The sequence below is a fragment of the Cynara cardunculus genome, assembly GCF_001531365.2.
Source record: "Cynara cardunculus var. scolymus isolate 2C chromosome LG 16, CcrdV1, whole genome shotgun sequence".
Taxonomy (NCBI): Eukaryota; Viridiplantae; Streptophyta; class Magnoliopsida; order Asterales; family Asteraceae; genus Cynara; species Cynara cardunculus.
The window spans coordinates 20,008,378-20,035,926 of NC_037543.1; the positions used below are offsets into that span (position 1 = coordinate 20,008,378).

At 34.7% G+C, this 27,549-nt stretch overlaps 2 protein-coding genes across 2 annotated transcripts in view; both read left to right on the forward strand.

Moving 5' to 3' along the window:
* LOC112529092 (LOB domain-containing protein 30) overlaps positions 1–2,943 on the forward strand; it is an 8,506-nt gene extending 5,563 nt beyond the window's left edge. Inside the window, exon 2 of the mRNA XM_025140167.1 lies at positions 2,527–2,943. Within this exon, the coding sequence (XP_024995935.1) occupies positions 2,527–2,943 (417 nt within the window). The remainder of the gene's footprint in view (positions 1–2,526) is intronic.
* A 6,331-nt stretch (positions 2,944–9,274) lies between these two features.
* Positions 9,275–21,145, forward strand: LOC112499615 (brefeldin A-inhibited guanine nucleotide-exchange protein 2-like). Its single transcript, XM_025102925.1, has 11 exons — positions 9,275–10,530; positions 11,418–11,735; positions 11,943–12,294; positions 12,390–12,812; positions 12,910–13,196; positions 13,831–14,104; positions 15,587–16,086; positions 16,445–16,766; positions 17,184–17,556; positions 18,150–18,832; positions 20,511–21,145. Exons 1-11 carry the CDS (start codon positions 9,275–9,277, stop codon positions 21,120–21,122), a joined length of 5,400 nt encoding a protein of 1,799 aa, XP_024958693.1. The 3' UTR covers positions 21,123–21,145.
* The last annotated feature ends 6,404 nt before the right edge of the window (positions 21,146–27,549 follow it).

Sequence of the window (27,549 nt, forward strand, 5' to 3'; positions counted from 1 at the left end):
ACATACATACATACATACATACATACATACATACATACATACATACATACATACATACATACATACATACATACATACATACATACATACATACATATATATAGGGGCAAGTTTTTTTGTTAACCCAATAATTGGTGTTAACTATGTGAACTAATCTTAACCTTCAATCTTTGAAATTTATGGATTAAATCATGACATATTTGTAATAAATGAAAATTTGAACAAAAATAGTTGGTGAACATTCTAGAACAGAGATATTTTTAAAAAAGATCAAGACATATGAATACCTATGAAAAATCTTATTAAACACATATGAACACCATATAGTTATGAACACGATCTTATGAACTTCTTATGGTTATGAACATATTCTTATGAACACATATGAGTACATTCTTATGGATATCTTATGGTTATGAAGACATTTTTATGAACACCTATGAACATCGTTAAATACCATAAAATTAACTTACATATAAAAATTTGTAACATCTCATTAAATACAATAAAAGTAACTTACATATAAAAATTACTTATTTGCTCTTTATCATTAAATCAAATATTTGAAGTAACCTCTATTAAACAATAAATCTTATTGGTCCAATAAGTTCATAAAGTTAACATCATATTCTTGGTTAACAAAAAATCTTACCCATAATATATATATAATTGTCACTACAACAAAATCAGATTTATAAGACATTATGAATGATTAACTGTCTTAATAAAATGTTTTATTAATATGACATTTATTTTAAATATATTCTAAAAATCATTTAATTAGTCCAAAAATATTATGAGTACTTATTGCAACACTCTTACATGAGATACATAAATGTTTAGTCTTACAAACTTAAGTCATATAAAGTAGTCTATTAGAACATTTAGAGATTTCTAATGTTTTATAAACCTGATTTTATTAGAATTTAAAGTTTTTTTTTTTTTTCCTATTTTATCATACAATATAACATATATATTGGACGACAAAACTCTCATAAAAATCATTAATTTTTCTATTATAACATAGTTGTTGGAGATGCTCTAACAAATTATTAACCACAAGAGCGTGGTGCCTGATTGGTTTGAGCTTGACTCTAAAGGTCAAAAGTGTCTGGAGGTCTCAGGTTCAAATCCAAGAAGGAATAAAAATCCCTTTGTCGTCATGGAGGTTCAAATGCGGTGATTCTAGATTACCAGCAAAGCAGGTGGTCACTTTAAAATTAGTCGACTCACATAGCGTGTTGGATATCTAGGTTAAAAAAAAGGAAAATTTTTGTGAATTGTTTTTTTTATCCATTTTTAGATGCAATTTATATTTTTTATTGTAAAATACAAATTTAAAAAAATCTATAAATAAAGATGAGATAAGGAAAGGGACAAAAAAAGAAATTCATCTAACAGAATTGTATTTTATGTATTTGTCATTATATGAAATATACTTCCAAAATGTAAAATTAAAGATTTATAATTTAAAAATATGTAAATTTAAGGTTTATAATTTGAGAAGATATTTATTTGAAATAATATTTTTAAAATACCTTAAATGTGTCATTTAAAAATATATTAATTAAAATAAAATTTTTAATGAAAATATATGTTATGTAGAGTAAAAAAAATTATGGAGCTGTTTGACAGTTGTTGAATGGTTTGATGTAGAATGATTAAGTAGTCGGAATGATTAAGAGACTCTCATGATATAGTAAGAAAATGAAATCTAATTGTTTGGTAATTGTTTACAATAAAATTAAGGCGTTGAATGGTTAAGGGATACCCAAGATACAAAATCATTCAGAGAGTTCTATAACCATTAAGAGACATTTTTTTTGCCAAACAAGATCACCTCTTAACTATTTAGATGCTGCCTTTTAATGAAACTATTAAGAGGTAAACAAACAACTCCTATGTGAAGGAATGACTAGAAATCCAATTAAGGGCTGTTTGGTTAAAAGTATTATGTAGTAATTAATGAAATTAAAGATAAAAGAACCTGATTGAATATATAATATAATGTGTTCATTCTCTAGAAGCCCAAATTTTCATTTTAGGTTAAAGTATGGTATGGAGAATGCAGATTTATTCATATTTTATTTTTATGTCAGTTTCATTCTATTTTCATTCACTGTCTTGAACCAAGTTGTTTTTCTCTGTTACTTTTTTATTTTTAGAACATATATAGTAATGAAAAAGTGAATTCAGTAAATTATTTTTCATATATTCAATAACTGTTATTAATTTACCACTTACATTAATGCCTGAATGCAAATAATACTGTAACTTCCCAATTAAAATTACTGTTGTATCTAAGGATCTTGTTGAGTTATATAGTATTAGATGTGTACCCTTATGATGTTCGGTGTAAAAATCATACATAATCTGATAAAAAAATTTATACCAAAAATGACTCGTTACTTCTTAGAAAACACACCAGTTCATAGAAAATTCACTATGTAAAAGATTATGACAATAACATATATTATTCTCTCAAAACATGATATAAAGTAGCTAAAAGAAATTTCTTTGAGTCAGGTGGTGAATTTACAAGCGGAACTGGCGTATTTCCAAGCACACCTAGCAAGCCTAGAGGGTCCAACTCCTCCGCCACCTCCGCCACCTCATTCATCGGTTCCGCCACCAGGTTTAACCATCAACGACCTTACAACCGCCTCATCGGTCCTTGGTGCCTATGATTTGTCATCACTGCTTGAACCAATGGTAGCACCACCTTCGTGGACTATGCAACCAACAAGAAGGCAGATGGATCCCGACCGTCAATTCGTGAGTCGTAGTGCCACCAGATCTTTGACGGACTTGCCACCATCACAGGGCGGCACTGATGACCTGCAAGAGCTCGCTAGGGAGCTGTTGCATAGGCCAAGTAGGGTGAGTTCAGGATCAGTGCCATGCAAAGCTGAACATTCATCTTTGCCACCACATAATGGATGAGATGAAAGAGGTTGACTTTTTCTATTTTGAGTGGCGGGTTTAATTAAAATATAACTGAAGAGATGTTTTACCTTTTTGGGATTTTTATGGTTAGCTATCATAATTATGGGTAAAATTTTATTTAAGTATTTGCCATTTTGCCTGAATTTTAACTATTTCTACAGTTATATGAAGACGAGTCAATTTGAGTTGAATTAGCTAACAAGTTAAAATGGGTGAAATTAAAAGAATGGTACGAGTTTCATGGTATCAAAATGAACTAATACATATTCTCATGATGCATAAGAACAAGTCCCACCTCATCCTTTCCCCAATTTCCCTTCACAGACGACCCACCGCATGTTAACCTGCATTTCGCTTTCGCTGGTTGCCCCTTTCTCTAACACCTTCTTCTTGGTCATAAACTTTCATCAAGCAAAATCAAAAATTATTTGTAGCATCTGTAAGTGTTATAACCGGGTTCATTGGTTTAGAAGTTTGGGGTTGTTTTTGAAAAGTTGTGAAAAGTTGAGGGGTGTGTTTTAGATTTTTGGTTTATAACTTTTAAACCTACCTCCTCTTTTGGATAAATGTATATGTTTGTGTGTTTCTTTTTTCCTTTTAGTTTGTTTTGATAGATAAGAAGAAATCAAGATATTTTGTTCCTGGGTTCGAGCAAACAGAAGAAAAGGAAGAAGAATTACGTGTTTATTATCTGAATTTGTTGTTGATTTAAAGTCTTCCATCTAATTGTGATTCAAGGTGAGTTTTTATTTCAAAAGCTTTATCTGAAATGTTTTCTATAAGGAACCGTATGGGTTTCAAATTTGGGTGTTTTCGGACACCACCATTTGCTATTTGTTAGCATAATTGGTTTTTGTTATTGTATTATCAATTGTACGGAATAAGGTGGCATAATCATGAGAGGTATATATTTGAAATAAGGATGACATAATCAGAAGATGTGTATATTGGGATAAATGGGGCATACTCAATGGTTTGTTAAAAATGAGTTTTTGCTCATATGAGTTGATGTTATCGCATATTTGCATTAGTCTGATGCGATGAGTTGGTTTTATTGCATCAGTGTGATGCGACAAAATGAGTTATTGCGTCAATGTGGTGTGACAAGGGAGGTTTATCGCATCTGCTTGGTGCGATGAGTTGTGTTCATCGCATTTGGTTGATGCGACAAGTTGGTGTGATCGCATCCTTGTGGTGCGACAAGATGTGTTATCGCATTTTCTTGATGCGATGAAGGGGGGATTATCACATCCTTGTGATGTGATGAGTTTGTAGTCTCATCTGTATGGTGCGACAAAAATGAGGTTTGATGTGATAATTGTTATTATATTTTATTTTCCAAAATTGTTTTGGTGATTTTCATCTTGTAATAACTATCAAGGGATAACTCACTAGACCTTATGATCTGACACTCATTTTGTTTCAAAAAGTGTGAATTACAGGTCAGACACATCCAGAAGGTAAAGAGAAGGAAAATATGTAAATTGAAGTGTTATAACTTTACATCTGTCTGTGCAATGAACGTGAATTTTTTGGACGCTGTGAAATGCATGAACCGGGAATTTGTTATATTCAAAGTCATGTAATTTGTGAGAAAACTTTTGTAGTTACTTTCACAAGTAAGAATGTGTATATTTGGGACCAGTGTGCATTATTTGTATTTCATGTTATATGAAATATGTATGTTTTATGCAATTATGAGATGGGGTGTGACAGTAAGTTTGTTACTGCTAGAGATTCTCAAATGTTCATCAAACAAAATCATTCTCCAATCAAAATCATACTGTTTCGATGCAAACATACATGCTACGGAGGGTGGTGTCGTAGAGCTTAGTGCTCGCAGTGAAACCAAGTGGCTCAGGCTGTCAGGGAAGAAAACGAGTGAAGGGTCTTTTAAATATTTTTTTTCTCAACGAAGCAACGCAAAGAAGCAACTCAAATGTGCTTTCACCTACGACTTTCTCATCAGAGGTTTAAATACTTTTTGTTTAAGCAGAGCTCACTATCTGCTCCACGGGCGCCATGCAGTGGTATTGGTTTTGATTCGACAATGGTAGAATGCATGTTTTTACTTTTATTTTATTAAAAAAAAAATCAAAGAATTAAAAAAAAATCAAATTACCCCTCATTTAATAGGAATTAACAATGAAAGTAAATAGACGATCGGAACACCTCATCGTATTTTTGGGGTGTCCAAGGAGTCGATTTGTAAGATAGATCATAACTTTGCATACAAATTTATAATAAATGGAGATTAAGGACCAATTTTGTTGAAAATGACATAGTTGAGGGATCAAATTTGAATTCTATTCTAAATATCCATAAATTAATAAGTAAAGCACATAGTTATCTCATTTTGTTACATGAAATTAATATTTAAATAAAAATAGGCAATATATAAAAATTAGTGAAAATTGATGTTGAAAAATATATAACATAAAAAAGACAAAAATATAGCTGTTTGCAAAACGCTTATCAGATAAATGTTTACTGGGTAATCGTTTATTAGGTGTCACTTACCTTTTGGGTGAACGTGACAAAGACCTAGAATCTTACCTAGTAAGAGGCATAACAAGGACCGCGACTCTTACCTCGTAATTAAGTGATGGAGAAAACTTATTCTCGGAAGTGTTTATTGAGTAAATATTGCTTACCAACAATCCATTTTGATAACCGAGAATGTTATTTGATTAGGTAAGTGGGGATGACGCGTTCGGTAAGCACATACCCTGTAAGCGTTTGATAAACAACCCCTAAAATAATATTCATTGTAAACCCAAAACATATAAATTTATGAATACAATACCTGTTTTACATCTAATTTGTTTAAATAAACATTATATAAATAAAATTATAATGTAATTTTTTAACAACAACAATACAAAATTTCAAAGACAAATTATTTATATTGCATTTATTTTTCCATCTTTTTCTTATTTAACGAAACTCTTGTGTTTGATAAAAATATGAAAAGTATACATCAATATACGACATATATGATAGAGAAAACTCTTAAAAACATTTTTTTTATGCTTAAAGTACTGTTTATTGATACATATTACTTAAAATTCAATATTACAAGTAGAATATGCATGAACACTTCTTATTAAAGCTTCATGTTTGAATTTGTGTAATAATTGCAGATAAATACAATCAAATACATGATAAACATCATTTTAAATATAAAAAATCTAAAATATAATTAAGATAATTATTGAGTTCTAAAATAATACTTAAGTATTATCTTAAAAAAATTATTATATTAAACCAAAAATAAATTAGCTCGTTATTAAACTTCAATTAAATTATAATAAAAAATTGAATTAAAAAAAATTATACAAAACCAATAACTTTTAAACAGTTAATTTGATACTAATACCGATTATTTTTTTCAATTCTTTTTATAATATCTTAAAATTTATGTTTCATTCAAAAATAAAAACTTTTTCATTTTCTTAAAACCACATAAAATTGCATTATAGCATCGATTGACCCACAATATAAAACGAAACATTGAAATCAAGATGTATCTCGCTGCATTGCACGAATACCCTTCTAGTTATCAATAACAATAATCCAACTGTAGTTCAGATTTATGTATCATTGACTTTGTAACTCATACTTTTCAAAATATTACAGGTCGGCTGTAAATGTCGAAATGCACCAACATTCTGTTTATTCTTACCATTAGATTAACACAAGAAACTCAATGAATATAGAAAGTGTGATATCAGTTGCTGATGGTCATACTCCCAATTAGAGATGATCAAGAATTGGTCCCAAGCTGTGCTGGTCCCAAATAGGTCCTCTCAAAACCGGACGACCTATCTCAAATTCGGCTCCCTGCCTGACCCAGTTTTTACAGTTCTCTTTTAAATCTTTTTACAAAAATTTTATTAATATTTTTTTTTAATTACGGTTTGCAATTTAACATTATCATATACTTTAACTATGGCATTTAGTAGAAAACTTTCTGCAAGAATATTAGGGTTTTCATATGGCTTTTTAATTTGTGTGATAGCAATGTTAAGTTTTCTATTTACAGAATTAAATTCTTTTTGTAAATTCATCTGTAATTCTTCGGTTCCTTGGGGTCGGCTTTTACTTAATATTTTTGGAAATCCCGTATAGATTATGATTGGATCATGTCGATTCTTTTTTGAATCTCTATTTCAACTAGCAATCCAAAGCTAGGTAAAACAACTTAAGGGCCGTTTACTAAACACTTGCTTGATAAGTGTTTATCAGATAAATTTTCTTATCAGATGAAGATGAGAAGAGCCAAAAATCTTACAGAATAAGAGTGATGAGAATGATGGAGAGTCTTACCCGGTAAGTGAGGATGACAACTCTTACTCAGATAAACTCTTATCTAGTAAATTGTTACATTTGATATGTTGTTGATGTACTAAAATCTTACGCATCAAAATAAATTATAGTGTTGACTCTTATCGATAAACGCTTACCGGATAAACATTTGAGTTTAAAGTTCCATAATTAAAAATCAGTTTTCTTCAAAGTATTTATACATGGGAAAAACAGAACTGTTTGAAAAGAAAGGTCAGGACATATGCTTTTAGCCGTTGCACACCATACATGATCTTGTACGCGAGGTGGAGCTCGACCACTTCCACTGGTGCCCATTCGCGATATGCTCCTTCAAACACATGACTCACAAAATTTGTACAGATTGGTGTTTACATCCTCATGATCTGTCGAACGTAAAACAAGCACCGTGCAGCCTGCTTTAGATGATTGCCTTTTATTTTCATCTACAACAGCGTTGTGAACAAGAAATCCCAAAATGCATTCCAAAAAGTCCTCGCCCCCTTCTTTATCGTTATGTGAAAAAGTTTGCCCAGTTTAGGTTTTATTTAAAAAACATGTCGAGTCTCATTTGAAAAAATGTCTGCCTTTAATTCTTATTTGAGAAAATACGTCCAATTTTTTTTTGATTAATCTGGATATCTAACCCACTGCATTTGAACCTCCGTGGCCACAAAAGGATTTTTATTCCTCCTTAGATTTGAACCTGGGACCTCCTAGTACTTTTGACATTTGGAGCCAAGCTCAAACCAATCAGGCACCACCCTTGTGTTTTTTGTTGAAAACGATTCCCTACTTGTGTTGAAAATATATCATTTTGACACCTGCCAATTATCACCCAGTAATGAAATTAGCAGGGACTTGGTACAATATGCATTTTTGTCGGTAAACAAGTTCAGGTTGGGTTAGGTTGTATTAGGTTGAGATTTTTCAAATTGTAAACATTAGAGCATTTTCAACAGATTCTCTAAAATTTTTAAAACAGATAATCTATAAGGGGTTGAAATGTAATTCTATTTAAAAAATTTAACTTTTCAGTTCTCTATTTTAGAAAAATTATAAATAAACATCTAAAAATACTGTTAAATTAAATTGTTTAAATACATTTATAGTGATGCTATATGCACTTTTTTTTATATGTCAGAATCAAGTAAAATCATTAATTGAGAATGTAGAATATAAGTCTTTATGTTGATGTATATGAAGAGAAAATCAGTAGATAAAGATGCATTTTAGCAATATATAAGAATGCATTTTAGCCCACCCATATATTAACCAGATCAATCTGACACGTATTTTTTTCCGTTAATTATGGATATCCAGATCAGCTTGCACGCACATCGACTAGTCTAAGAGACCCTGAAAAACAACCAAGAAAATCCTTCAATAACCTTACATGACTCAAATTGATAATCATTAAAAAATAATCTAAAAACCTAATATTTAGGGGCGTTTAGGATTGCTTATTTGAAACAACTTATACTATTCTACAAAATCATTTATCAACTTATTATAAGTCAAAAGGGTTTAATTTCTTCAAAAATTTCTTATTACCGATTTGTCACCGGTATAAATTATTTATCCAAATAGTCAAAAGTATTTATTACCAGTACTACAAAAAAAAAATTAATAAATTATTTTTATAAGTAATTCGAAACGAGTTATTATTTTGTATAGCAAAAGGAACCGTGCTACTTGTCGATGATCAAACAATTATGCGGATACTTGGAATGCACTCAAACGCCGCCCAATGCAGTCAACTTTAAGGTTATTTTGGTAATTTCAGTTATTCAAACAATATTTTAATAATAAACTTCGCTTTCACAAAATCAAAAAAGTACAACGGAGTACGCGATCCAAGCTCACCGCCCTCTCCGCCTCAAACCGCCACGCTCCGACGGAATCACCACCGCTAACCACCATCATCTACCAACGATCCACTTCAACTCATGCACCATAATCAACCATATCACGCCCAGATCTAACCGGAGAACGCCGGGGGATGGCTTCTTCGGAAGCCGAATCCCGTCTCATCAACAACATCCTAGTCCCGGCGCTAGAAAAAATCATCAAAAACGGTTCATGGCGCAAACACTACAAGCTTATTCGTCAGTCTAAATCGGTACTTAATCGCATTACCTCATCGGAAAACCGACCTCCCGTGTCTCCTATCTCCCCGCCGACCCCTTCCACCCCTTCCTCTGAGGAGAATCAATCAGGCGTCGACTTGCCATCACAATCATCGTCTCCCGGCGTCCTGCATGATTCCGGAACGAATGAACTAACCCTAGCGGAATCGGAATTCATATTATCCCCCATTATTAATGCCTGCGGTTCGGAAACTCTTAAGATCGCAGAGCCAGCGCTGGATTGTATACAGAAACTGATAGCTCATGGTTGCTTACGTGGCGAAGCGGATTCCACCGGTGGACCGGATGCGAAGTTGTTAGCGAAATTGATCGACTCGGTTTGTAGGTGTCGTGAATTAGGTGATGAAGGAGTAGAATTGTTGGTTTTGAAGACGATTTTATCTGCGGTGACGTCGACGTCGATGAGGATACATGGTGATAGTTTGTTGCAGATCGTGAGAACCTGTTATGATATTTTTTTGGAAAGTAAGAATGTGGTTAATCAGACGACGGCCAAGGCATCATTGATACAGATGCTTGTGATTGTGTTTAGGAGGATGGAGGCAGATTCATCAACGGAGCCGATGCATCCAATCGTAGTGGCAGAACTGATGGAACCGACAGAGAAGGAAGAAGATGGTGACGGGACGATGACAATGTTTGTTCAAGGGTTTATCAGTAAGATTATGCAGGGAGTGGATGGGGTTATGAATCCCGGCTCACCCGTAGCATCCAATGTGGGTGTTGGTGGGGTGCATGATGGGGCATTTGAAACGAAAATGTCGACTATGGAGTCAACAAATCCAGCTGATATATTGGATTCTACAGATAAGGATATGTTGGATGCTAAGTATTGGGAGATTAGTATGTACAAGACTGCATTGGAGGGAAGGAAAGGAGAATTGGTAGACGGGGAGGGAGAGAGAGACGATGACATAGAGGTTCAAATCGGGAATAAACTTAGAAGGGATGCTTTTTTGGTGTTTCGAGCTCTTTGTAAGCTATCAATGAAAACCCCTCCAAAAGATGCGTTGTCAGATCCACAGTTAATGCGAGGGAAGATTATTGCCTTGGAGTTGCTCAAGATATTATTGGAGAACGCAGGATCTGTATTTAGAACTAGTAAAAGGTACTTCACCTATGCTTTGTTGTCTTCTTTGTTGTTAAAACTGGGATGGTATCATGATCAAGTTTTTTTCCCTGTTTGAAAGTTTTTCAAGACCTTTGAGTTATGATCAAATGTGGTTAGGAGTTTAGGGTTTATGGCACATTCCCCGAGTTGCATTGCACTGAATTTTAGAATTGAGTGCAGTACATATTGCTTGGAGCATTAGCTATTAGTTAGTACATGAAACAAACTTATAAACACAATCAGTAATCAGCCACGTCTTTTTCATAGCCTGTCGACATATTCTGTTAGATGCATCATTTGTGTTCTAACAATAAATTTCTGCAACTGAAGTGGGTTTTCTTCTTTAAGAAGTGTTATTTCTCCTTCAGTTAACTGCAAATTGATTTTGACTTGCCTGCACATTGCACATGCTCAGAAGACTGTTAGAACTAGTTCCTTTGTTCCGCCCAAGTTAAAGAACAACTAATGCAATTATGCAAATGTAAATCCAATGTGCCCTTGGCATATTAAGTTATCAACATTCATAGTGAGTGATCACAGTCCACTCCTGCCCAGTGTTTTAGGAAGTGTTAAATCGGAAAGAAAAAATTGAGTGACTTTCTAGCACATGATTATTATCATCATTAGATTATGCATCTATTTACGAAAATTACAAAGAATTTGACGACATGTTACACGTAATATATTGACCAACACAACTATTTCCCAAAATTTGGGGTTGGGCTGGGAGTTTGAACAATCCTGTTAACAACTTCATAACTTTTGCCTTTAGATGCACTTTTATCCCTTCTATTTTCTGCTTATTATAATTGGTCTCGTTTTGGTTTGGCTTAGAATTTTCTGTCATACATATTACCTCTATTTCTCTTTTCTTGTTGGCACAGATTTTTGGGTGCCATTGAACAGTATTTATGCCTGTCGCTATTGAAGAACAGTGCATCAACCCTTGTGATTGTTTTTCAGCTCTCTTGCTCAATTCTCATTAGCCTTGTGTCAAGATTTAGAGCTGGATTGAAGGCAGAGATTGGTGTCTTTTTTCCTATGATTGTTCTCAGAGTTCTAGAGAATGTTGCTCAACCTAATTTTCATCAGAAAATGATTGTACTGCGGTTTCTCGAAAGGCTCTGTGTTGATTCACAGATCTTGGTAGATATATTCATTAACTACGATTGCGATGTCAATTCATCTAACATATTCGAGAGGTATATTCTTTCTAGTGCTTTTTAGTTAGCTTTCTGCAATTTGTTTAGTGGCAGAATTGACAAACTTAAATCATGCCGGATTCTGTATCAGATGTATTGGCACATTGAATTATTTATACATTACCCTGATAAGTATAATATTTGGCTTGCTCAATTTTAAAACTCAAGCGTTTGCATTGTGTTCCGTTGTTCTAAATCCTTACACAGAATGGTCAATGGACTTCTGAAAACTACTCAAGGTGTTCCACCTGGTGTTGCTACTACACTCACACTTTCTCAGGAGGCAACCATGAAACTTGAGGCTATGAAGTGCTTAGTGGCTATTTTAAAGTCAATGGGAGATTGGATGGACAAACAATTGCGCATTCCTGATCCTCATTCTGCAAAGATATCTGATGTGGTTGAATACAGTTCTGAAATGAAAAATCTGCCCATGGAAAATGGGGTTGCTACTGAACATGAGCTTGCTGATGGATCAGATATTCATTCTGAAGCCTCCAGTGAAGCTTCAGATGCTTTAACAATTGAGCAGCGCCGTGCTTACAAGCTTGAACTTCAGGTAAGTATTTTCCACTGAGAGCCTTGAAGCAATTCCATCTTTGAATGTGTTCGAGCTGGCATTTTCTCAGTAATCTAATGTAAGATCAATGGCAGGAAGGTATAGCACTTTTTAATCGGAAACCTAAAAAGGGCATTGAATTCTTGATCAATGTGAATAAAGTGGGCAGTTCACCTGAAGAAATAGCAGATTTCTTAAAAAATGCTTCTGGTTTGAACAAAACTTTGATTGGTGATTATCTGGGGGAAAGGGAAGATTCGTCGCTGAAAGTAATGCATGCATATGTGGATTCCTTTGATTTTCAAGGTATGGATTTTGATGAGGCTATCAGGACCTTTCTACGGGGCTTTAGGTTGCCTGGTGAGGCACAGAAGATTGATCGAATTATGGAAAAGTTTGCTGAACGTTATTGCAAATGCAATCCAAAGGCATTCATAAGTGCTGATACAGCCTATGTTCTTGCCTACTCTGTTATAATGCTAAATACTGATGCTCACAACCCTATGGTGAAGAATAAGGTATATCCATGCAGTTTACATGCGTTCATCTCATTCTTCATAAACAAAATGGACCTGAAAGATTTGCTAATACCCGAGTATTTCTTCACCTTTGCAGATGTCAGCTGATGATTTTATAAGAAACAATCGTGGCATAGATGATGGAAAAGATTTACCAGAGGAGTACCTGAGATCATTGTTTGAACGAATATCAAGAAATGAGATTAAAATGAAAGAAGATGATTTGGCCCTTCATCAAAGGCATTCTGTTAATTCGACCAAGATCTTAAACCTGGACAGTATATTGAATATTGTGGTGCAGAAGAGAGGTGAAGAAAAGCATACCAGCGAAGATCTTATGCGACACATGCAAGAACAATTTCAAGAGAAAGCACGTAAATCCCAGTAAGATCATTGATCTGTTTATTATGAAAAGTGGTTATAAACCTACTAGCTGTCTCATGTATTGTACATTATTTTAATCAACTCGTTATTTGGATAAGCTCGCACGTATAGAGACCAGTTCCTAATCATTTTGATTTTTCTATTAGTGTTATAATGTAGCTTTGTCATTTCATATACCTCATCAGTCGTTGATATATGTAGTTTGTTCACAACAGCATATTTAAAACCTGAATGTGGAGATGTTTAATTTTCTATCAGTAGAAAGTGAAAACATATTATTTTCTTTATCGAAAGCTACTTTCAATTTGTATGCAAAGAATGCCGAGCTAACAGGTAAAAATGATAGCTAAATAAATAAAGCACAAAACGAAGTGCGGCAAGACAATGGAGAAACTAGACTCGGGTGAATGTCAACATGAAGTGGATCATGGATTGTGCTTATTGAGATAGTTGGAGCTAGATACATATTGGTCTGAATTTTTGCAAATGGAAGTATAGGATTCTTGTGTCTTAATTAAATAGTCGTCTTTCTGAATTGCTTCCTTGTGCTCTTCTCCTGTGAAAGTAATCATGGTTGAAGGTGTCATCTTGTCACTAACCCTTTTGGCGTATTAACTTGTTTGGCAATTTGTAGGTCAGTTTATTGTGCTGCTACCGATGTGTTTATACTTAGATTCATGATTGAGGCATGCTGGGCTCCTATGCTTGCCGCCTTTAGTGTTCCTCTCGATCAAAGCCACGACATGATCGTTATTGCGCAATGTTTGGAAGGCTTCCGTCATGCAATTCATGTTACAGCAGTGATGTCCATGAAGACTCATCGAGATGCTTTTGTGACTTCGCTAGCAAAGTTTACTTCCCTTCATTCACCAGCCGATATAAAACAGAGAAACATTGATGCGATTAAGGTTCGTATGGTCTTTCCACCAACTCACCATACATAGTCATATGGAGCAAGTGGAATCTCGGATGTGAATGCTTTGCACATGGTTATCCTACTAGTAATCTTGATCTTTTGCCATCTAAATTTTAGTAACAGTTTTGAAAATTGAAGGTACAATCATTTGACAAGAATCCCCAAGTAAGAAATGCACTTCATTGCAAGAAAAGATATCATTAATTTTGAGGCTTGATAATTTTGAGGCCAAACAAGCTAATTTTCAACATCAAAATTGATGAGGATTCTATAAGATCTTATACATATATTTACATTGTAACACCCAGTACCTAGTAAAAGTTCCCATTTGATTTTGAATGCCAAATATACCCCCTCTGCATCTATCCAAGGATGGAAAGGCAAAGCCCTTTGGTGTCCCTTAATCAAGAATTTAGGCCTCACTATCTTCGTTCGTGGTTCAATATTCTGTTGTCCTAGGCGTAGAGAAACCATACCCGTCCAACCCGAACTTGGTGGTTAAACTCTTCTGTTATGACGATACTTAAGGGGATATTTATGGAAAAATAGCTAGGTGAGGGACATGAAAAATAGCTACAGCTCCACTTTGTCTGTACTGGGTCTGTTATTGGGAGTATTCTCAAAAAAACTTCTCTTCCCTGTAATTGGGTTAAGAATAATGCATTTTGAGGTGTGATGTTGGAGGGACGAGGTATAATATGTGGTTTTGAGCAAGACTACCTTTATTATTATTATTATTATTATTATCATTATTATTATTATTATTATTATTATTATTATTATTATTATTATTTCATATTGAAAAAGCATGATGAGTGGGAGGTGTGAAATTTATATTTATATTTTTTAAATCATTATGTTGCTGAACTATTTTTCCAGAAGACTTCCCCAACAGACTACTTATCGTCACTGGAGTACAGTTCCACCAAGTTTTTAGGATGGATTGATGTGGTTCCTGTATGCCTAGACCAATTCATTCAACTTCAAAATGGACGAGTTTATATATTAAGTTAGTGAATGAATGCTACATTAAAATGTGCAATACCGACATTACAAAATAGAAAAAGAGAAGTTCTGAAAGATTAGAAGATTTCATATTTTGTCGAATTTTAGAAGTAGTAAGGTTGACATTATAAAGCAAAGGGGGAAACTTATTAGAGAATGGCTGGGATACTACAAATGAAAAATTGCAGTGTAAAATTCATATCAGAGTCTATATCACTTGTCTTATTACCGGATCTAATGCATAAGGAGAAGGGTTTTCTTGAACTCCCCCCCCCATTTTTCCTAACGAAGCAGAGTGTGATTTATTTTTTCTTTTTGCGGATAATAGTTCATAATCCTACATATGTAATGGCTTGTTCTTCTCGTCATTATGCATACTCACTACAATGAGAATTGCCTTTTCTCTCGAAACAGTTATTCTTAATTTTCTAATGGGTAGATATTCCTATTAATCACCTTTTTTTCACAGGTGATGGTTACAATCGCTGATGAAGATGGGAATTACTTGCAGGAGGCATGGGAGCATATTCTAACGTGTGTCTCTCGGTTTGAGCATTTGCATCTATTAAGGGAGGGAGCTCCTCCAGATGCTACTTTCTTTGCTCGTAATCAGAACGAATCTGGTAAATCGAAACAGGCGAAATCAAATGTTCTTCCGGTTCTTAAGAGAAAAGGGGATGGCCGAATTCAGCAGGCAGCTGCAGCAATGAGAAGAGGTTCATATGATAGTTCTAACATTGGTGGCAGTGCTTCTGCTGGGATTACATCAGAACAAGCGTATAATTTGGTGTCTAACTTGAATATGTTGGAACAAGTTGGTGAAATGAATCGTATATTCGCAAGGAGTCAGAATCTTAACAGTGAGGCGATAGTTGACTTTGTGAAAGCACTTTGCAAAGTCTCTATGGGGGAGTTACGATCTACATCTGACCCACGAGTTTTCAGTCTAACAAAAATAGTTGAAATTGCGTATGATTCCGACTCTTTTGTCTTGCTTATTTAGCTACTCCAGTTACATTTCTGCTCCCTCTGTCCCAAAATAAGTGTCCACATTTCTATTTTAGTTTGTCCCATTGTACGTCTCAATTTTCAAAAGTAAGTGCCTACTTTCCAATTCTTGTCGTTAATTATTAGATGTAGAAATTCATTACTCCCTCTATTATTAAGGTTAAATTTGTTAGTTAGTTAATTACAAGTGTGATAGTCACACATTTCTAACGTTTTTCATTTTTGGACATTTATTTTGGGATGGAGGGAGTATTTATGTACATTGCTGTCCTCGCACAGGGTTTAATCATATGCTACCTTTTTCTATATCCTCTTTTAGGCACTATAACATGGACCGTATCCGGCTTGTTTGGACAAGCATCTGGAACGTACTCTCTGACTTCTTTGTGACCATAGGCTGTTCTGAGAACCTGTCAATTGCGATATTTGCAATGGATTCCTTAAGACAACTGTCTATGAAGTTTTTGGAGAGGGAAGAGTTGGCTAACTATAACTTCCAGAATGACTTCATGAAACCTTTTGTGATTGCCATGCGCAAAACTAGTGCTGTGGAGATCAGAGAATTAATAATCAGATGTGTCTCTCATATGGTTTTATCGCGTGTCAATAATGTCAAGTCAGGATGGAAAAGCATGTTCATGGTACTGAAACTTCTCTCTTTTGCCACGTGTGTTAATCCACACCAGTTTCAGTATATTTTGATCAACAGTCTAAATGTAGATTATATTTGTGATTCTGGTTCTGTATATATTTCTTACGAGTGATTCTTTTGAACCATCGTACTTGACTTTTTGTTACAAGGTAACCATCGCTCTTGCAAAAATGCAAAAGAATGGCGCTATAGTTTAAAATAATGGGTGATTTTGGACATTCTGGAAATGTAAATGCAAAAAGGCATCGATAATTGACACTTTCTGTCCAAAATAGTGCATCTTGCAAAGGTAGTTTTTTGTTGCTTTTTCACAAGAACGATGGTTTGTTTGCAACAAAAAAAGCAAGTACTTTTCTAATCCATATATTGTTTAAATTTTAGTTCTAACTGTGGTAACATTTACCAGGTCTTCACAACAGCAGCTTATGACAACCACAAAAATATTGTACTTCTTGCCTTCGAAATAATTGAGAAGATAGTGCGAGATTATTTCCCATATATAACTGAGACAGAAACCACCGCTTTTACTGATTGTGTAAATTGTCTGATTGCATTCACCAATAGTAGATCCAACAAAGATATTAGTCTCGGTGCTATTGGATTCTTGGGTTTATGCGCTGCAAAACTAGCAGAAGGAGATATAGGTTCTTCAAGGAATAAAGAGAAAGAGGGTTCTGAAATTTTGCGGTCTCCACATCGAGGAAACGACAGGAAATATGAGAACAAAGAGTTGGCAAATAAGGAACACCATCTGTGCTTCTGGTTTCCGTTATTAACTGGTAAGGAACTATATTTACTTTGATCTTATGAACTTTATGTCGATGTTTCAGAGCTCATCATTTTTCTGTGAGGGTAAAGTCTATGGCAGCCACCAAAATTCACTACCAAACTCATCGTTTACATGATTTATTGATGTTACTAAACATTGTGCCTGGCTTTTTGTTAACAATCATCACTTTTGCAAAAATGAAATAAGAAAAAGAAGAAAAACATAACAGTACACTTTGTAAGATTGGGCAATCTTTGATAACAAGTGTTTTAAGTACGATGGTCTTTTTTGCATTTATCACTGTTTGTCCAAAATAATTCATTTTAGCAAACTAGTTGTTCTTTTGGCATTTTCTGAACGACAATGATTAGTTTGCAATGGAAAGCCAGATATAATGGTTCAGAATATTGAATCCATCTTTTACAATTTGTAGAACATGTTAGTTAGTGCATATTATGCATGCTCATAATCACACCGAAAAAGGAAAAAAAGAAGTGAGATTAATAGACCTTTGGTCACTGACATGGAATACCTTTTCCCATACTGCATCTTCCAACATGTGTAATTCATGTTCTTAGTCTTATAAATGTTTTAATTTCTCAGGGCTGTCTGATCTTAGCTTTGACCCAAGGCCTGAAATTAGGAAGAGTGCTCTTCAAGTACTTTTTGATACATTAAGGAACCATGGTCATCACTTCTCTCTGTCGTTGTGGGAAGGAGTTTTTGATACCGTCTTATTTCCAATCTTTGATCATGTTCGACAAGCTATTGATCCTTCGGGTGATAATTCGTCCAACTGGGAGGTTGATGGTGATGATGAACTTGATCAAGACTCTTGGCTCTATGAGACGTGCACACTTTCACTCCAGTTGGTAGTGGATATATTTGTTAATTTCTATGGTACTGTTAATCCGCTTTTGAAGAAGGTGCTGACATTACTAGTAGATTTCATTAAGCGTCCTCATCAAAGCCTTGCTGGTATTGGTGTTGCTGCATTTGTTCGTTTGATGAGCAATGCTGGAGGGATGTTTTCTGATGATAAGTGGCTGGAAGTGGTTTTATCTCTGAAGGAAGCTGCTAATGCAACACTTCCTGATTTCTCATTTATCCTTTATAAAGATGTTAGTTCTATGAACCATGAAGATTTTTCAACACCAAGAAGTAATGTGGAATCTGCCGAGTCTGATATGCAGCAGGAAGATTCAGAGAAGCAGCAGAGGGTCTGTTTATATGCTGCCATTTCTGACATCAAATGTCGCACTGCTGTTCAACTTTTATTGATACAGGTAATTAAACTACGTATTATTAGACTGAAAATATTTCTCTTGATTTCATTATGCATAAGACCTTACAAGATATAAGCATTTGATGCCTATGGGTTAGGTTCCGGGGAAAACCGTAAAAAATGAAAAATTGAGGAATACCTTGGTAACTGTACATCTAGACAGTATGCACATGTGCGTACAAGTAATCTGTAAACAATTTGGCCGGTATGCACATGTGCGTACAAGTAATTTGTCCGGTATGCACATGTGCATAACATGCATGCGTGCATAAAAACCAAGAAACAACTTCAATTACATGTCCAGATGAAAGGTTATCTGAGTGTTCCTCAATTTTTCATTTTTTTTGGGTTTTCCCCTGAACCGCCCTCTGATGCATGTGTATAGGAAGCAATCACCCCATTGATTCAAGTAAATCGATCTCTTGATTCATGGGATTTACACATCAATTCTCGGGATTTACATAATCTTTATGGTTATTTTACTTTTTGGGTGCTCTTTTATATTTGTTGTTTGGTCTCTTGTAAATGCTTTTGAGGTCAGCTTAAATAGCAAATTGGTTTCACTGCAACCAATCTTTTAATGAGCATTATGCAGAGTTAGGAGGTCGAGCCATCGTGTAACTTGATGCATTTAAATATATAAAATAAACTATTCTTGGATTTCATAAATATATAAAATTTAAAATCTATTACTTCTTTAAATTATTGATTTCATTGTTCCATTGATAAAGTTACCTGAGAAGGATTGGAAAAATTGCCTCTGAGTAGAGAAAACGCAATTAGTTCCAGCTTGACTTTTTGCACGTAATTCAGCAATTAGTTGCTAAAAAGCAGTGCGTAATGCATAAAGCTCAGGCGAACAATTAAGCAGCGCTAAGTAATTGATACATTGGGAAACCTTAATGCCTAGGCAGCCTATCAAGTGGAAACTTAGTGGTCGTTTACCAAGTGCTTACCCGGTAAGCGCTTACCGGCATGAGACATCACACTCACTTACCTTATCGTGTAACATTCTCGACCATTAAAATGGATTGTTGGTAAGCATCTTAAACCCAATAATCTCTTACCGGGTAAGAGTCTTTTCCTTCACTTACCAGGTAAGACTCGGTTCTTCCTATGCCTCTTACCGGGTAAGATTCTTGATTTTCCATGCTCAATTGTAAGGTAAGTGATATTGTAAGCGCTTACCGGGTAAATGTTCAGTAAGCGGCCCCTAAATTAGGATTTTTAGAACACTGACTGCAACACTTCATCCTATTTGCTTACTACTCCCTCCCAAAATAAGTGTCCATTTTCTATTTTAGGTTGTCCGAAAATTAGTGTTTCTCTTTTAAAATTAAGTGTCTGTTTTTCAATTCTATCCTTAATTATAAGATGAGATATTCCTTACCCCCTTATCATTAAGGATAAAATTGTCATTTACTTAATCAAAAAGTACAGTGGTTACAAATTCCTAAAACTGTGTGCCTTTTTTTGTTTTGGACATTTAGAAAAATCTTTTGTATTGTAATTTACTCCAGCGAAAAATCTTATTTAAATTTCTGTATGAAGACCTAAAGTTATTATTCATACTACTACATCACTCCCTGTTTCCTATGTTCTTACTCTGTAGGATCATGCTGAATGTTGATTGATAAGTACAATCAAAGTAATTGTAGTCTTGTTTGTAAATATGACAGGCAATTTCCGAGATCCACAACTTGTATAGACCTCATTTATCAGTAAAGAACACCATTGTTCTTTTTGATGCAGTGCGTGGGGTGGCAGATCATGCCCACAAGATAAATACTGATGTCGCATTACGCTCTAAGCTACAAGAGCTCGGACCCATGACGCAAATGCAGGATCCTCCATTATTGCGCCTTGAAACCGAGTCCTATCAAATCTGCCTCACACTTGTACAGAATCTTGCTGACAATCGGCCTCCATTTGATGAGGAATCAGAAGTCGAATTTTACCTTATTGACCTTTGTCATCAAGTGTTGAAATTCTATGTTGAAATCGCACGCCCTCCACATATGACTCAATTGTCTCCCAACGGACACCCCCATTGGTTGATACCTTTAGGCTCGGGGAAAAAGAGAGAATTGGCGGCTCGTGGCCCCCTTATTGTCACTACTCTACAGGCTATATGTAGTTTGGGAGATTCTTCATTTGGGAAGAATCTCGCTCGCTTTTTACCTCTGCTTTCAAGCTTGATAAGATGTGAGCATGGGTCCAATGAGGTCCAGGTAGCCCTTAGTGCAATGCTTAGTTCTTCAGTTGGTCCTGTTCTGCTTCAGTTATGTTGAAATGGTATCTTTTTATTACTAGCATTTTCGTTTAGCAATTTCTGTTGCTTTTATTCACCTTTGCTACCTTCTTTTACTTCAAATTTTGATGGAAATATAGTTCATAGTGTATGGAGGGTAACCTTTGTAGTTATATTCCCGAGCATAGAATCAATAGGGTCGATAACAAATTTTGTTGTATCGTAGTCACTTCTCAATCATCTAGTCTTGAAATAACACTTATAAAATGGATTTTTTTTTGTCATATGAAGAAATAAAGAGTTATCTTTCGAGTGTGGTTGTTACGGGGTTATTTAGCTAAATGACCTCTTGACATGTGCTTTTTTAAATCTATGGCCTTTTGACAGGTTTTTAGGCATTCTTTTGTTAAGAAATAGCATTCTCAAAAGGTCATGGATTAAAAAAAATGCTTTCAGATGGTCATTTAACCAAAGGACCCGGTAGTGCAGTGCTCTTTTGCAGGGACCTGGGACTTGGACGCGCATGAAGAATCACAGATACGTGATAGAAGTGCTACACCGTATTCAGGCTTTATGCAAAACAAAGGTATGTTATCTTGTTGCTGTTTTTATGCTTCTAATTGCAATGTTTATTAGCTCTAATATTTCAAATTTGTTGTTCTTGTTGTTGTAAGCATTATAGTGAACATTCAACTAATCATCGTCTGTACATGCCAATTGTGTTATAAACCAAACCAAATGATATGAGTATATCCCACCCGGAGGTGAGGTCTTGAGGGGTGGGATCTTTGCAGACTTGACCTCTACCTCAAAATAGTAGAGCCATTTCCGTGAAAACCCCTACTTGTGCAAAGTGTGCAAAATAGAAAGAATAAAACTTGCTTACTTTTCTTGTCGAGAATGAACATAAGAGTACACATGAATTGTGCTCAATAAAACTTGTCCAAGAAGTTGCTTCTCTGCTCAAACTTTTGCACGAGTGAGGGGTTATCACGGTAACAACCACTCTACTTTTTTGGGGTCCTTTTTTGGGGTAGAGGTGAGGTTTGCATATATCTCACCTTCACCAGTACTTTGAATTGGGATTTACCGAGTTGGTTTGATTTGGTTTATCAATATGAGATTGAAAAATGCTATCATTCTATTTATTAAAATGGCTCAAATGGCAATAAGACTTGGGCCTTTGGGAATCCTCCTTGGAGGTCACCGGTTCAAATCCTGAAAGGCTACTGGAGATTTTCCCGGCTGTTCTCCAGGCCCCTGGGGTTAGTCAAGGTGCGTGTAAGCTGGCCTGGACACCCATGGTTAACAAAAAATAATCTAGAACTATGAACTAGATTTGTCTCGTTGTGTTTCCTTTGGGCCTGGTGTAGTTTAGAGAGAAGGATAATAGGATCTAGATGTTTTTTCTACCTTCTCAATTAGGTCACTTGAAATTCCCATTCTGTGGATCCCTCTTAGGAGCATCAATTAGATCACTTTCCGAGGACGTGGCCTCTGGTAGGAGTACTTGGAGACGGAAGATTAGAGTAGCAGACTAGATTTTTGGGACATGTAGGGGTTGTTTGGTTGGTTTTCCATAAATACCTGTATGGATAAAGTTGTCTTTGTGGATTAATCTGTCTGTATAGATTGAAAAAGTTTTTGTTTGATAAAAAAACGTGTTCTTTTAGTGGGAGCGATAGGTTTAAAAAAACTTGCTTTTTGCATAAAGCTCCCCCTAGAAGCTTACTGAATAAACCACTCTCTATATCATTAAGCCACTACCAGACAGTCATGCATAGCTGATTGGATAAGCTGTGACTCATTAAGCTAGACCCGTGGTTACCATTGGGCAGAGGGGAGTAGGCAGTTTATGGGTTATTCACAGAAACATCTGCTAGTATGATTCATTTTAGTTTATCGATTCAGACCTAAGAGCATCTCCTACAGTTTCTTCATAATTTTGCTCATGGACAAACGAAAATCAAATGTCCAAAAAAAAGTTCCTTCATCTGCGTTCATGAAACAACTATGATTTGCCTACAATGCTGTTGCGGGATTGGCACCTTAGCTTGAAATCTGGTAAACTCGATTATCTCGATCTTTGTAGCTAACATCATTGACCTTGTTATGCGCAAAAGTTTTCTCACCTTATTTTTCGAGTTGTGAAATTTGAAAAAGGGCTTCATCGTACTTTTGATGGTCAAAGGCTACACTTAGGGCTCGAATCACTTGATCATTGAGGTGAATGTGAGCTAATTCACAATCTTATATCGTTTTCATTCGTATACCGTTTACTATACTAGCTTTTAACTTTAGGGCCTTGTGAGATTAGTCGAGATGTATGCAAGATGGTTTGGTCACCCATAATTACAAAAAATGTATAAATGAATAAATAGTTCGGTGCCGAATATAAAGAGTAATGCCTAAACAGTTAAAAGAGACTACTAAGTTTTAGTAGAAGCATAAATTAGACCACCCAATGGTAAAAATACAGACTACTCTAAAATAAAAAGTCATCCGATCCAATTAGAATCCGACGAATCGAATCAGAATCGAACAATCATAATTTGATATTTGATTGTAACTGGACCGGGACTCCGGGAGTTTGCTCCCAGAAATATAACCATCCCTACCCTTCTGGAGCCTTTCTTGAACGAATATATTTCTATGGAAAAATGGGGCCAAAATTGCAGAGCAGGACGGGATTTTGGAGAGCTTTTTTTCTATTATTTATTTCTATCATATCTTTAATAGCGGGTTGACCTTCTGACACTGGGCAGGCGTCAGCCCCCATACATGGTCTTACGACTTTACGGATGTGGTCTGAACCAGGACGGATTTATATAAACCAATTGTCCAATCATTCCCTTGACATTGCATTTGATTTGATCTAAAATTTCAATATCCGTTTTTGATGGGTTGATTCTTGTATGGTAATCACAAGTGACGGTTGTTTTTTTGTTGTGAATCACAAACGATATTTTTATGTAATACACATGATTATGGTTTGTTGTGTTGCTAATCACATGTGATTAGTCTGTTATGTGGGTTCTTTAAGTGGATCATTGTAGATATCATGGATCTAAAGAAATTGTGAAAAAGATCTAAGAAAAAAATTGTTGAAAATAAAATATTGGTTTGATAAGTCATCAAAAAATAATTGAATGTAATTAAAGATATAATGATTCTTTTAAGAGATTTAAATATTTAATTAGATGATTCTGAAAATACAAATTCCCTCAATGCTCTTGTTAGCTCAATCTTAAGATGTTAACCATTAACCAGTGGGTTCGGAAGCCGGCCTTACTCAACAAGCACCTTTCTTAGCTTAGTAATTGCCCTTAACTGTCCAGAAGGCTTAAATAGCTTTCTCGGGAGTCTCTGGGAGGTCGGAGTATTCAATCCCATGATACTCAAGGAGCAGGGCGTCGTATCCYAGGGGTTCTACTAATACATCGTATAGCGGGTCCAAGCTTGAAGTTATACCAAAAATGGAATGGGACAGTCATTCGAAAATGAGAAAACAAGGGTGTCAAGATATCCATATGATCTGATTGGTTTGAGCTTGGGCTGGTTCAATTTCAAGGAGGAATAAAAATCTTCTTGTGGTCATGGAGGTTCAAATGAGGTGATTCTAGGCTACCCGCAAAGCAGATGGTTACCCTGGGATTAGTTGGCTCGCATAGGGAGTTGGATATCCAGGTTAATCAAAAAAAAAAAAAAAAGATGTTAAACACAACTATAAGAATTGATAAAGTGGGAGATTTAGATCGTTGCTCGTATTTTCTTAAGTTGTCTGTTTTCTTATTTAATCCTGTCCCTAGCCTATAAATCCTTAAGTGTGATTTTATAATGTATGTCTCTTACAATAGAAGTTGAATAAAAATATGCCATATTTTATTTAGGCTTTGTTTGGTTTAAAAAAAAAACTATTATCAGCATCTTATACCCGATTCATTAAGAGATAGGGTCATTCAAACTGTTTGTTTTTTTTTCAATTTTTTAGAGGCATTTATGTCTTATTGTTCTTTTATCTAGTAAGAGGTAAACCAACATCTTATTTGCCTCTTATTATTCTTCAAACCTTCAACAACGGTGTTTCTCAATCGATTAACCTTAATCTATCCTTACCAAAACACTCTTCGCCTCTCTCAATTGATGAATTTTAATAGGATTTAAATGTGTTAAATACTGTTAATGACATCTTCAATTAAATGAATGTTAATTCTACAATTTATATGAAATTTCATGATGAGAATGAATAAATATGTGAAATTGTACAAGTTTATCTATAAATTCAACACTATAGCTTTTTAATGGGAAAATAGTCAATCTAAACAAATTCAAATGTTTATCAGTTTACAAAAATAAACAATCTTATTGATTCAGATTCAGACCTCGGCACCACCTCTTATAAATCAGAAATGAAATAAGACTTAAGACTTTAAAACCTTTTAAAAAAAACAAATGCCACCCTAGTTTTTCTTAGAGCAAGAGGTATTGATTTTTTTCCTTCAAAATTACCCCACTAATGCGATGAAAAATAAATTAAATAAGAGGCTATTTGGTAGTTACTGAATGGTTTGGTGCAGGATGATTAAGTGGCCCGAATGATTAAGAGGCTCTCATGATATAGTGCAAAATAAAATATAATTGTTTGATAATTGTTTATGATGAAATTAGGGCGCTAAATGGTTAAGGGAGGTCAATGATGCAAAATCATTTAGAAGATTTTAGAACAATTAAAAGGCAGATTTCTTTTACCAAACAAGATTCACCTCTTATTTCTTTATAAACCCTGAAAATTATCTATTTTTTCAATCTTATTTATTTTCCCTACATGGATATTTTGGTAAATTTCCTTAAATAATATGTTTGAAGAAGGCTGACATTGGAATTACAGTTTTCATGCTACAATTGTTACACGAAACACTTATGAGATTGTGTTTATGGAGCTCATACTTAAGAGTTACTTCTTGTGAATTTGATAAACCAAATGTTAGAAATGCTTCTTGCAACTAGGCATGGGGGCGGGGATGGGGCTGGTTTTGTAATATCCGACCCCGACCTCGACCTCGGTTTTAATAAAGCCCCCGTCCCTGGGGATGGTACGAGGATTATCATCCCGTCCCCGGTCAAACCTCTGTCGAACCCCATGAAAAAACCCCCGCTAGTTTGAGTCTAACCGAGATCCTCGGCCACAGCCCCAACAGCGGTTTGAGTAACAGCCCTTGGCTCCGGTTTGTGTCTACCGGGGATCCCCACCCCGGTCCTGGGACCTGTTTTAGCGGGGAATCCCCGTTCTCGTTTGGGTCGGATGAGCCGGGTCCCCACCGGGTCGGACAAATCACCATCTTTAGTTGCAACATCTGTAACATCAACAACGAAAATTTAAATTTTGGTCCTTTCAAACCACAGTCATATATTGAATAAACTTAATTCTGAGTTTTTTTTTTATTATCTATTTAATTTATTTTTGGTCTTAAGATATTTAATTTTTGTTAATAACTCAAATGTTATTACATCAATTTTGTCATTTTATGCTAATTCTTTTATTTGTATTGAAATGTATATCTAAATTTGTTCTCAATATAATGGCTTTATTTTATAATTATGAACAAAAACTATTAATCCATTTTTATAAATATACATAATAATAATAATAATAATAGTCTTAATAAATATTTTCAAATTAAATGTCAACGACATGAATTAAATCTGTTCAAAAACTTATTCTCAACCCTTTTTTTTGAAGTATAAAAATATTTATATACGGTAAATAAAACAAATAAACCCATACAGCTTCCTCACATTTGGTGAGGTTTGAATCCCTGACCTCTTAAGATGCCAAATATTCACATACCGCTAGACCAAAAGCTCTTTGGTTATTCTCAACCTTATTTGCTAATTGCTATTGATTTAATAACTACCTAAAAATTTCAAAATACAATCAAGATTTTCATTTGGCCCAATTATAATACTTGGGCTTTTCATGGATTTAGGCCTAAACTTGATATATGTAGTTTTATATTGGGCTTATAAAGAATAAATCTGAATTCACCGATTATATCTGTTACAACAAATTTACGCCTTTTACAAAGTTGTCACCTTTTTAGCAAGATAAGTGAGAACTGTCAAATGTGAGAACTATCGATTAAAATGGACGATATCGAAAACTTTACTATCGGAAATCTTTTAACAATCACAAATTCAATAACATTATAGATAGATAAATCAAATTTCAAAAACAATAACAAATTGAAAAACAAGATCAATATTAAATCATGAGATTTTTAGATATGAGAGTTATACAAAATGGTAAAATTACTTAATTACCATTGTTATTAACATATGAGATGTATGTGAACCTAAATAAAATATTGATTTTCATTAGTGGAGCTTGGTTAACAAAGTTAATACAATAATCTTGGTTAACATTTGAACCAAGCTCTCTCTCTCTCTCTCTCTCTCTCTCTCTCTCT

Coding starts and splice junctions, on each gene's coding strand:
- LOC112499615 (XM_025102925.1), top strand. CDS start 9,275: ATGGCTTCTTCGGAAGCCGAATCCCGTCTCATCAACAACATCCTAGTC. Junction 14,105..15,586: donor GAAACATTGATGCGATTAAG/GTTCGTATGGTC, acceptor TTTTTTTCACAG/GTGATGGTTACAATCGCTGA. Junction 17,557..18,149: donor CTGGTTTCCGTTATTAACTG/GTAAGGAACTAT, acceptor TTAATTTCTCAG/GGCTGTCTGATCTTAGCTTT.